The following is a 13,054-nucleotide window of genomic DNA, read 5'->3' as shown; positions in this document are numbered from 1 at the left end:
CTAATAAGCTGGGCAAAACCAGTAATGTAAAATGTATCTAATTAGTTAGCTTAGCCTAGCTTAGCTTAGCTTAGTTTAGCTTAGCAAAAGCCCAGCACATTAAAACCATAACTTTTTTGTGGGGATTAAACAATCATGTTACTAAGTGAGCTCTAGAGGTGCTGGTAGGCAGCAGGTTTTGGTAGCTTCACACAGAGTTGGGCTAACTGCTTTGCTAAGTTAAACTGAGCCAAGCTACACAAACTATCTGGACTCTGTCCATGTTTAATAGGCAGACACGAGAGTAGCATCAGTCTTCACACCTCAATAACTTAATAAGCTTAAGCTGAATAGCTTTAACTTTAACACAGTTTTACCAGTTGGAAATATATTAGATTTTAAGGGATTTACTTGCTATATATATTCCACAGCCACAGTTTTATGTATTGAATTTCATTTTGTAGCTCATCGCCCAAGCAAATACAAGTGCGATAAAGAATGTCATGCATTGTGCATTGTCTCTGTACGCACTGCAGTGCACCTCAGTGCGATCCAGTACAGATTTACTGCTTTATTCCTGGGGCGCCTGCACAGAAAAGTCATATAAAAATCTAATTAGAGTTTGAAATAATCCATGCATTAACAGCAGGAAGGCACAATCATTATATTTGTCAAGCTACTGCTCTGGTCTTTTTTCCACTTATGGTAGCAAAGATGCATGGCCCAGACAGCCCATTGTACTCCAGCCGATATGAGTTATAGGGGCCAGAATGCAATGAGAGTCAATGATGTATCTAATCAATTGCTCCATCATGCCCTGGCTGATGGCTCGCTGTTACAGATGACTGGGAAGGCAGCCTTTCAACAGGGTCTGATTGATATCAGCTCCCGGGGGAAATTGCTACCGTCCATTGCCAAGTCGTGGTCTGACACTTTGGGCACAACGAGAGGGGAGAAATAAAGTGCTGTGGTAGCATCCCATATGACCCGATTCTGCCTCCCACTCTCTTTCCTCTTTCTATAGGGATAACTTGTCCCAGTTTTTATCTCGGGGTTTGGAGGATTTGCGATGGTGGCTTTGCTGCTTTCTCACTCAGTCCCTCTTTTTTTTTTTTTTCCTTCAAAATCTAGATGTGAGGCGGAGGACGATCTATGAGTACCACCGTGTGGAGCTGACTAAGACAAAGATCACCAACTCTACAGCTGTGGAAATGATGCCTTTACCCAGTAAGCAGAATTAATAGTAACAGTTTTTGGTTTGAGCAAATTCTTTATTTTTGTATAGGCTGTAGACCTTTTCCTTGGCCATGTGTCTAATTGGCTATTGACTGCATAAACTGTTTCCTCTTTTTTAACCTTTCTCCACTGCAGCCTGCTTGCAGTTCACCAGCTGTAGCTCCTGCATCTCCTCACAGATCAGCTTCAACTGTAGCTGGTGCCATCGGCTCAACAGGTTGGATATAAGAACATTTTTACTCTTACAAAAGACATCTTTTATTGTCCTTTTCACATTTCCACCTAGTATGTTCTCACAGGCAATTATTGTAGCATCTTTACCTTACAATATAAAGCACCTCGAGGCGAATTTTGTTTGTGAATTAGCACTAAATTGAATTGAACTGAACCATTAAAACTTGCCTAGCACATAGGCAAAGTGCACATACTTTTTGCCTGTGTAAATAAGAGAGAATGCAGCCGCTAATCTTTTGACTAGGCCTTCAAAGGGGTCTCGTGATATCACCACTCTTCTTCTCTTTATGTTGGCTTCAGCAGTTTTAAGCTACACGGGATAATTTTTAGGGCTCCACATGGTCGAGCACATGGGGGCATTAAAAATGCACTGCAAATTTATGAGATTGTCCCTCCCTCCAGACTCAAACTAAAGGCAGGATGTGCCTTTAGCTGTGCCTTTGTTGGCTCCTAAACTGAAGCTGTCTCCTGTTAAACTAAAAACCTGTGGACACTCTGGATGCCTTTAAAAAGCAGCAGACCCATTCATCTTTTAAGACTTGCTTTTGAGGAGTTTTCATTGTATTTGTAATTTTTTTTCTCCATTTATTATATCCTTTATTTATTTTTACATCGTCATTTATCATAAAGCAGCCTAGCCCTAAAATACAATTCAATTTTCAATATAATTTTATTTATATAGCGCCAAATCACAACAGTTGGATTTGCATTGTAACCCTACAATGATACACAGAAAACAGAGAAAACCCCAATACTAAATACTAATACTAATAAATATGTAGAAGTTGTATAAAATATTTGTGCCTGCTGTGTAATTTTTGGCACTCACAGTGCCATAGGCAAGGTTTATACAAAGTTTCCTCAAGAATGGCCCATTTGTCTAGGAGGAGATGGTGAACAAACAAACACTATGATCATGATGATTGGTCAGTTAGGAATGATGCCCATGTCCAAACAATAACTAGACATTAGAAGCATATTTAAAGCGGAGCAGAACCCCACATGCCAGTATAAGAAGCAGCTGGTTGTGTTTGTTGAAGGCGAGTGCTGTCAGGTAGCCACTTTAAATTGTCTTCTGCTCCTCACTTCATGCCTGAAATCCAAAGTGACATCCCTTATACTCACAAAAAGGCATTTTACTACAATTGAAACTGGTACGTAAAAGCTAAAAATGGAGGTGTACACTGTATATACAACACTGTCTGTTGTTCAACACCTTTTATCATGAACGTGCTGAAGAAAGTTTTAATCTGACTTTTTTGGGTGGACCACAGTTCCATACATTAAATTGCTGAGTTTAACTCATTTGATTACATGTAAAATTTCTGTTTAATTGTATTATGTAAGCACAGTGTAGAACATTAAATGTAATGAAATCTGATCAAGTGAAAGTTACTTTATTGGTTTATCGGTCTTTTATCAGTTCCCAGAGTCAGAACCAGACACGGAGAAGCTGCATTCAGCTTTTATGCTCCTTATATCTGGAACAAACTCCCAGAAAGCCTCAGATCAGCTGAAACACTCAGTTTATTTAAATCCAGGTTGAAGACTCACCTGTTCTCAGCTGCATTTGAATAAAGCACCAAATCCACACTTTAAGCTTAAATTTCAAAACTTACATTTAACTACCTATTTTATCTACTGTTCTGATTTTATCTGTTTTGATTTTATATACTGTTGTTTGTTGTTTGTTTGTTAATTAGTTAGTTAGTTTATTTGCTTGTTTTAATCAATTTTAAATCATGCTTTTTATTTGTTCTTGTTTCTAATGTCTCTGTAAAGCACTTTGAATCACCTTGTTGTTGAATTGTGCTATACAAATAAACTTGCCTTGCCTTGCCTTGCCTTACATTCAGTTATATCAGATCAGGTCAACTAGTAATTGGAAGATTGAATGTTAGATTCCCAGCTGCTTCAGTCTGCTTGCCAAAAATCCTTGGTCAAGATAGTGAATCCCAATCATCTGTGCTGTCAAAGAACAGTTCCCAACTTTTTAGCTCGCTGTCTCAACAAATTTGCAAAAGCTCTCTGGTTCTAGACCATCAGGACACACAAATCGCTGGGAGGGTTTTGTCAGGCAGCATTATTATATTTTATTATATTTTTGTATTTTCTAATTATTTTTGTAATTTTCTTTAGCTTTAGGTAAGTCACTATGGCCATTACAATAGAAACACAGACAGAGATTCACAGTCTTGTAGACATCCATCCAGGGCCAGGGAGAGGGAAGTCTGGGTGTCTGCTTAAAGTGCTGCCCCCCAGGACTGAAGCCTTAGTGAAAAGCAAGAAATGGATGGAAGGACAGACGATGGAAGTTATTTAATTTATTGGCACTATTATCAAATATAGCCGTGAGTCTAATTGTACTTTTTATTTCAGCCCTTCTTTTTCAGCTTTCTTTGACCTTTTCTCTTTTAATATTTTTAATTTATACAATACTTTTAGAGGTCTGTTTATCCATTACAGTTAATGAACTGTTAATTTTCCACTTAAATGTGCATTTATTGTTCCACATATCCACTGACTACTGCAGAATCCCCCACGTGTACACTTCAAGTGGGTCTAGAGGGACTTGTTGGTAAAATTTTATCCAAACATATATATTTGGATCACAGATTTACATATAGTAATATAATGTGATTATTCTGAAAAACTTGTGTGTTAGGTTTTAATTTAATCAGGCAGCTTCACATTTATGCTACGCAGCAGTGGTTGTAGTCTTTGGAAGAGAAAGCGACTCACTCCAACATTCATTCAGTTCACACCTGTTCTGCCAACCTTTGCTCTACTTTTTATCATTTCAAACAAAAGTAAATATTTGAGCTGCTAAAGAAGTGTTGGCGTTCCTCCCCAGAATTTCCTGACAGCTGAAATGTGAGCTGTGGTGGGTTTTATTTTATCAAATAGAAAAGTCTGAGCTAAACAGACACCGAGGATAGATGGTGGAGGAGTTTATCTTCCCTGTAAGTTAAGGAAGCTTGGACCTGACTGTCAATGGGTGTCTGCTTTTCTGCACTTTTATTTTGTTGAAAATATTTTCGGAGATTGTCGTCAGTGTTTCGGGGGGTTTGCCGTTTGACCTTTCGAGCTACAATCGCTTCTTTTCCTGCGGCGCTGCATTTTAAACTCCTTGATTAGTGAGCGTTCATCTGCCAATCTTTTCCTTTGGACTAATTATTTATTTGGAGTACTTAATGAAATGTGTAGCTCTTCTGCTCTGTCCGCTGGGAATTGTTATTTTGGACTTCGAAGGGGTATTGGGAGTTGACTTCCCCTCTGTTTTGCATTTTGAATGCCCTCCCCTTTGACAATCTAATTTACAGTTCAATGATATGAAAAAGTGCTTTTCTGTTCAGCAGTTTATGGATGCGGTGGAGAGATACTGTACGCCTGTAGCAGGGATCTCATTAAGCAGCATTTTAATTAGCTTTCCTACTGTGTTAATATCTAACTGTTCAGCATCACTCTGCCCTTTGTATCCTTCAGCCATTTCCTTTGAAAAAGGCAAACATGCTTTAAACACGCACTAATTAAAAACTATGGCAGCCTCGCTGGCTCTGGGGGTTAATGAAAGAAGCTGAAATTTAAAGGGAACGTCCCTAACAGACTGATCGCACCGTGGAGTGCTGTGAAGGTGAGAGCCTGGCGCCTCTTTCATGCTAAGTTACAAGGTGAATCAGTTTGCTGTGGCTGATGTGGACTAAAGCGGGTTAATAAAGCATGACAGACATTGCCGTGGACTCACAGTGGGCCGTACGTGCCAGAGCCTCTGAATGCTGATGTGCTTAGAGGTGCAGGGATTTGTTTACCTAAAAAAACACAGCTGGTGTGCATCACAAATGGGTGTTAAGGAGACGAATGTTGAATTTTAATTTGTGGTAGCCTCACACCAAATTGTTCCTCTATAGTTTTTATGTGAAACGGCACACAGGCTCACCAGTCTGAGATTTTAGATCTCAAAAGTCCTGCTTTACTTAAAAGTAAATTCTAAGCAAAGTTTACTAATGAAGCAAAACCAAAAAGTAATAAACTACAGGTGTGTTTTCATTAATCTAAGAGTAGCACACACGTTTTTATTTGCACCTGTTCAGCTGCTCATTAACCCAAATATCTAATCAGCCAATCACATGGCAGGAACTCACTGCATGTAGGTATGTAGACGCCAGAGGATAGCATCCACTGCTTTGAGCTGACAGGAAGGCAACAGCAACCAAGGTGGGCCGCCACCCTGGGTTCCACTCCTGTCAGCTAAGAACTGGAAGCTGAGGTTACAGTTTTTACAGGCTCACCAAGGTTGGATGATAGAAGATTAGAAAAACATCTGATTTGATGAGTCTTGATATCTGCTGCAGCATTCAAATGGTCGGGTCAAATATTGACACAATCAAGTTGACAAGAAGGATTTACACTTTGGGACCCTTAGCACCAACTGAACTTTTTTAAATCCCACACTTAGTATTGTTGTCCATGTCCATCCCTTTATGACCACAGTGTACCCATCTCATGATGTCAGCATCAAGCACAATTATCTCATACGGGTTTCTTGAGTTCTCTGTACTCAAATGGCCTCCACAGTCACCAGATCTCAATCCAACAGAGCACCCTTGGGATGTGGTAAAATGGAAGATTCACATCATGCATGTGTTCAGCCAACAAATCTGCAGCAGCTGTGTGATGCTATCATGACAATATGGTCCAGCGAGACTGGTCCAAGAGTTAAAACTGTTTTAAAATCATGCTTTTGGACCTTGTTGAATATGAAGAATAAAGGCAGTTCTGAAGGTAAAAGGGGGTCCTGGTACTAGCAAAGTAGCAAAGTGATAAACTTCCTATAAATACATTTCTCTCTAAAAGTAAATCACTGAGAGCAGAATGAACTGTCACCATCATCTAATGTTCCCTTTATAATGTTAAAGTAATACTGCTCTCAGGGGTAAACAGCCTATGCTGAGAGAAAACTACAAGCTGTTGGCAGAGAGCTTGTAGTTTTCTTCTAGGACCTTCCACAGTGGGATAATCAGCGAGAGAGAGAGAGAGAATTATCCTGACAGACATGTTCTGAAAAAGATGCATCAAAATGATTTGATTATATGAAAATTTAAAGGGTTAAAGCAGTTTTATAATCATTTCTGTCATGCAAGGAATGACTCCCTCTAAGAATGAGTCAGAATGAAACCTAATATCACGATCCAGCCATCCTGCTGTGATTGTTGAAAACTTGAGCAGAAATATTCACCTCATGGGTTTATTTATATTTAAATGAAGCACCTCAGCCCATTTCTAATTAAAGCGCTGTGGGCTCGCTGTCTTAGATGGCAACCGGCTGAAATGGATGCCATTGAGAAGAAACAAAGCCACGAGCTCCTTTTAGAGACAGGTTAGACCAGACCTGCTCAGTAATATCGCGCCTCATTCTGGCTGCTCCGCTGCCCTCTCAGGGGGGAAAAGCAGCCGGGGGGAAATGGGGGATAAAGCAGAGGAATCTGTCTCGCCTGATTGAACAGATGGAGTGATTTTTTTTTTTTTGGGGATGGGGGTAAAAGAAATGGGATGATTAGAGAGGTAGAAAGATGAGAATGGACTTCTTCTGATAAAGTCATTACCATAACAATATGTTCTCTGGAGAAATGGGGCCTGCTGGGGATGCATGAGATCCTTTTGGGCTCATAGTGTCCCTGCAGCACAAAGCAGAGATACCACTGCTATCATGCTTTGAACTGCCGTGTTTCTGCCTTGCGAGCTGGTCGTAGGTTGTTTTTATCCGTGTGCATGTCAGGGTTTCCTGCTTTGCATGCTAACTTTTTCTTCCACACAGAAAATCCTTTGAGAGCGTAGACAGACAGGATGATGGCGAGCTCACCAGCAAGCGAGTTATAATTTTTATCCTTTACAGCAGGCAAGATTAGTAGCTGTTGCCTCGATTGCTGTCTGTCTTTTCAAATTGTATGGTTACGCATAGTTGACTCAGCAGGACCCTTATCCCAAGGCCTCATGACCCCTTGAACTTCCCACTCACGGACCTTCGCACTTTCCCCTTTAAGCTCCTTGAATCCAAAGCTCAGAGGGTGGCAGGGAGTGGGAGGTGTAGATATTTTCTTCCCAGCTTGCTTCAAAGTCGACAAACCTGAAAGTATTATTGAGCTTAGCTTAAATTACACTATGAATGTTTAGAGGGAGCACTCAGCTTCGTTGTACTTACAACCATGAGGAATATGACTCAGCTTGGAAAATAATTATGCAGCGCTTTTTAGAAAGCCTGACAAGAGCCACAAAGAATCTTTTTAGGCTTGAAATGTGAAATTTGGGGATAGACTGTGGGCCTGTTTGGGATAGCAGCATCCTGAGTTTGATTACAGTGAGAACTTTTGTTTCATTTTAGTCTTCCTTTTTCCTTTTCCACTTTGTTTTCCATTTCCATGTTTTCCATGGAAAACTCAGAACAGCTTTATTGGTGAGGCCTTGCAACAAAACAAACTTAACACACGTCTGTAACTAAAAAACAAGGACAGGCTCACGCAGATAATATATACACAGGAGTAGATCGGATACATTTGTGGAACACAGCTGAACAGAATCTGACTGTCGAGACAGGGGAAGCAAAACTGAACATCACACACACAAGACAAGAGACTGTCAAAATAAAACAGGAAGTAACACACACTGAGACTCAGACTAAGACAAGTGAACTTGAAAGTGAGACTGGGGTTAAACAGACATGGAGACATAACAAACCAGGGACACAGTTGGGGAGACTGGACATAGAAAGCAATGAATTAGTGCCGTCGGCGTTAATCTCTGTAAAATGACGTTAACGCCATAACCGCATTAACGCTGCAAATCTCCGTTAGCGAGTTAACGCGGATCGCCCCGTGCGTGGGGCTGCACGGCGATAACACGTTAACAAGCTAACCGTGCTAACGCTCGACATCACCATTCAAAAAAAAAATATTTTTTTGTTTTTTCATTTGTAGCTAGAAATTACTCTGCGAAATTGGATATGACAAAAAAAAGTTTTGTTCATACATAGCACAACATACTGTATAATCTCTTTTAATTCTGTCCTTGCAACTTTGTTGGAGTTATCAGACAGCTCTGACCACCGGTGTGCAGACCAACTAATGCTTGGCCATATATACTCTGGGTTTTGATTTAAAGCAGGCTTGCAGGCAACATCGAAGCTCTTGACTTCTGGTTTTAAGAGTAATGTATCCTGCTTGGCTGTGATGGGTACCCTACAGCAGTTGTGCTCCAAACACTGTTAGTTATTATAAACAGTTAGGATGGAGCCCCTCTGCTGGATTAACTAAATCCTGACTATGACTCTAAATCTTTCCTGCTTTATGTTTTGTTTAAAAAACGGTGTATGTTAGTGTGTTCTGAAAATCCTCAACTTTGGTTACACTATATACATACACTATAATCCCACTCCACTTCCACCTTTATTAGACTGACATATGTGCTGTTTCCTCTGCTCTCAGATGTTCCACTGGCTTTGACCGCCATCACCAGGACTGGATGGACAGTAGCTGCCCAGATGAGGTGAGTGTCACAATAAGCAGCCTTTACATCATCATACCTGATAGTGATTTCGACAGTTCAGGATGGTGAAACATCTAAATCTGTATCAGAAACATAACAAAATGTCTCATCTTTCAGACCAAGGACAAGATGTGTGACATCGCAGACACTACGTACCTTTACCCTTTCACCACCACGGTTGCTGCCAAAACAACACCCAAAGGGAAGGAGGCCACTGCGGGCAGGGAAACACCCTCCACCTCCCACCCCCCCACCAGCGTCCCCACTGAAGGTGAAGTAGAAGTAAAACGTTGGATCGCGGCCACAGAGCATATTGTGCTGTGATCGATGCTCCATTCTGGCGAGATGTTAAATGAAGTGCATGCTCTGGAGCTGCTCTTTATTGTTATTGATGCATTTCCTGTTTTGCAACATGCACAAGACACACATTTTGTTTAAAGAATACATGAATATGTGCTGCAGCTCTCTACTTAAACAAAAACAAATGTTCCAGATGACAAGCAGCAGAGCGCTGTGCTTGTACCAACTTTTAAAGAAGCAGATCGAATTAGGACAAATCCCACCAGTCGAAAATGGAAGCACCCACACAGACCTGGGATCATCTCACATTGCTAGCTCAGTCTCGGTCTTTCATGCCTAAGAATGTGACAGATCTGTTGACACTTAAAAATATTCTCATCCCTCTGTTGTTCTTTTCAGTCATTTTTCAGGTTATTTATGAGGCGTTTTGCTGTTTGACTCTAAAGACTAATTTTCCTTTTTGAAGCCTTAACATGAGTATATCAGAGGGACAGCTCAGGCTGAGGTGGTTTGGACGTGTGCGGAGGAGAGATAGTGGATATACTGGACAAAGGACGTTAAAGATAGAGCTGCCAGGTGTGAGGAAGAGGAAGACCACAGAGAAGATTCATGGATGTCGTAAAGGAGGACATGCAGAGGACTGGTGTGACACAAGAGAAATTCAATGCAAACAATATAGAGCATTTTCTCTGAATTAACCAAAAATGTCTTTTATACATAGAGGACATTTTGGCTACCAGAACTTTTCCGAACATACCAGAAGATAACCAGTTACAGATCAGGTTACCATGGTGATTTAACCAGGTTAAAAAGAGAGCCGCCTTCGCGATACTAAAACTCTGACTTAAAGATCACTAACCCGTTAGCGTTGCTTCGTAGCGCACACCTTTGATCAAAACACAGGTGTGTTGCGCCTCCTTTCGTGAAGACGGTATGAACAAACGGTCGCTATGGATCGTTGCATCACACACATTTCCTCAACTTGTGCAAAGGTCGAGAAAGTCACGTTCCTTTAATATTGCACCGCAAAGTATTGAGCACATGATTCAGTGCAGGGAGATGAATCCACACCGCATAATCTCCGAGTTATTTAATGCAAATCTCTGTGGAGGCAGCAGACAGCAGTCTTTTGCTGATGATAGGAAAACGGCCAAGGTGTCCTCTGGAGTTTGTTTACTCCCATTTCTTCGCCTCCAGAGATGCCAGGGTTACGACGAGTCGGTTGACTTTATCGTGCCAATTTTCGGTTCGTTTCCCTTTGTATATTACCTTTAAACGTTTTATTTCAGTAAACAGCCAGTTTATCTTAATCAGCTCCAGATGTGAATCGTAAGTGAATCAAAATGATAGGAAAGGCCCACCTACCCTTGTCTCTATGTATGTCACCGTATAAAAACACTGTTTATTTTATTATATTTTTCATACAGGTAAATCTCATTGAGACGCGAGGTCTCATTTCTAATCAACACTAAAATCACACAGCTGGTACATTGTGTGGTGGTTTTTTCAGTTGTCTTGCTTCCATGTGATATTTTTTGGAGCTCTATCTTTATTCAATTAAAAATCGTACCTTGTACTCATTAATTAATTAATGTGGGTAAAAAAATTATAAACGTGTTGGAGTAATAACTAACAACACTTAAAAGTACTTAAAAGACCAGGCCAAAAATTTGATGTTTACTTGTTCAAGTGGCTCAGTAATTTCCTGAAATAGCTGGGAATCGTAGGTTTTAGTAAACACTACTCTGTGTTGTGCAAAACGCATTTTTGTGGCTATTTGGAGGAATTTAAGTCATCAGGATGGTGTGTCGCTCATAGACTCATGATAAACTAGAGTGTCTTTGTTCATTTGTGTTATTTTTCCATAGCTTTTAGAAAGTAAACACATAGGAATATGACTTGAACAGGACGGAGTTTAAGTGATCTGCCTCGCCTGAGGGGACTCGATGGAAAAAAGGTGTAATTAGGGCTCTCTGGAAGTTTTTTAGTTAATGGTGTGGCTCAGTAAACACAGAAAAACAATCTTTCCCAGTCTCTTCTATTGGCTCGTGCGAGGTCAGGGCTTTGTTTGACCTCAGATGTTCTGACTTTAAAGTCTAAGATTAAAGCTAATCATGTTCTTGTGGGTTATTACTCCTTTACAGTGAAACCCTCAAAGTGTCTTGAAAGTCTCCAGCTTCCTGCAGCAAATTCTTGTCCATTTGTTTTTGTCTGTGCTGTTCTCGTTCTGTTCATCTCTTTTATTTTGTGCTTCTGGACGAGCTTTAACTGAGTTTAAAATTTTTATTTTCTAACAACTAAATCTTAAAAATGGTCCCCAAAAGTGTAGTTAGACTAAAAAGACTTTCCAGTGCATGTCTGCAGTGTTTCTGTGCTCTACGTCTCGATCTCATTTGTCCTCCATTTTAAATTTTTTTATTGAACTTTCTACATTAAAGTCTGGGTTATCTTTTTATTTTGTATTCCCCCCCAAAAAAGAAGCATTTCTTTCATGGCTAACTCCGGCAGTGGCCGACCTTTTCCATCGCACACCCATTAATCATCTCGTGGGGGCTGAGTTTAAATGTCCGGGCCATCGCGGTCGGGGTGCTCGACGCGCTGCTGTGATGAGGATAGATGCGGTGAGTTCACGAAGGGAATGGGAAAAACGCCTCGCTGTGAGGCAAAACACAACGAGTTGTCCCACAGATCAAACCGGGGCGTGGTGAGAGGCCTCGCAGACAGCATGAGGAGTAAAATGCACGGCGTGCGTATGTGTTAGTATCCGTGAGTTCAGGAGGTCGTGCTGCAGTGTTCACATTTGTTATCACCCACGGTCTGACAGTGGATCAGTTTCGCCAGCTATCCCCTCACTTGTCAGCTGCAGGGGTCAAAGGTCAGCTTAGATTACAGGCTTGGTGGCTCATGCAAAAGCTGCAGGTTGACATAAGAGCGAAGGAGGTAAAAAAACAGACTGGAGAGGATGAATGTGTCTGCGTGGGTGGAGGCTTGTTTGGGTGTAAGAGATGGAAACGTCTCGTCTTTCACTCTGCTCACGTTCAGCTGTACTTAATATGCCTCCCTCTGAGGAACTAGTCACTTATAAAGTGAATGGAATTTTTGCAGTAATATGTATTTTAAGCCATGATAGCTACACGGCACTGGGGATAGTTGTAAAAGCAATTTATTTCCCACCTTCCACTGCATGTACAACCTCCGGTAGAATTAAAGCAATGAAAAAAAGGTCTTATGTCTTACCAGGTCAGGTTATTTGTTGATGTTTTTCTCCACCTTTTTAAGCCCTAAACACCTCATACTTATTTAACATTAAATCAGTTTGTCCCCTATTCTATAAAAAGATGTGTCTGCTAGCTTTCTCCTTTTTTCCATAGACTTTAATGTTTTATCAAAATGACTTCCAACACAGGGGAAAGTAATCCGGGCAGCGAAAACAAAAGGATAAATACAGGAAGTAAAACTAAAATCTAGCTACCAAAATAAACTGTGGAGTAAGAACATGGGGAAATTAGGACTAATTAAAAGATTGTAATATTCTCTGGGCACATGTGCAGCATGTATACATGAGAATAGATTACAAAAAACAATGCTTTTTTAATTTTAAGTGCTTCCGGGTCATTTATACTCTGTACGCCTTCACCTATATAGACATTTCTGTGAAAGAAGAGCATGTAATTGCTTTGTTGGCTTCCTCGTACAGAAACAGTAATATCAAATTCACAACCCTAACTCTGCTGCGCGACGTGCAGCCACTTAGAGAACAATATCT

The 13,054-nt window shown here is 40.6% G+C and overlaps 1 protein-coding gene across 1 annotated transcript in view; it reads left to right on the top strand.

The window, feature by feature from the left end:
• plxdc2b (plexin domain containing 2b) overlaps positions 1-13,054 on the top strand; it is a 113,329-nt gene that overhangs the window by 90,105 nt on the left and 10,170 nt on the right. The window contains exons 8-11 of the mRNA XM_085468227.1: positions 1,111-1,206; positions 1,351-1,432; positions 8,928-8,988; positions 9,106-9,259. Of these exons, the coding sequence (XP_085324353.1) occupies positions 1,111-1,206; positions 1,351-1,432; positions 8,928-8,988; positions 9,106-9,259 (393 nt within the window). The remainder of the gene's footprint in view (positions 1-1,110; positions 1,207-1,350; positions 1,433-8,927; positions 8,989-9,105; positions 9,260-13,054) is intronic.

Source organism: Copadichromis virginalis, linkage group LG9, assembly GCF_057382275.1.
Source record: "Copadichromis virginalis isolate Kocher_CV1m ecotype Utaka linkage group LG9, C_Virginalis_male_GT1.1, whole genome shotgun sequence".
NCBI classification, from domain to species: domain Eukaryota; kingdom Metazoa; phylum Chordata; class Actinopteri; order Cichliformes; family Cichlidae; genus Copadichromis; species Copadichromis virginalis.
Note: the sequence above shows the minus strand (reverse complement) of the source record. Positions and strands in the feature narration are given on the sequence as shown.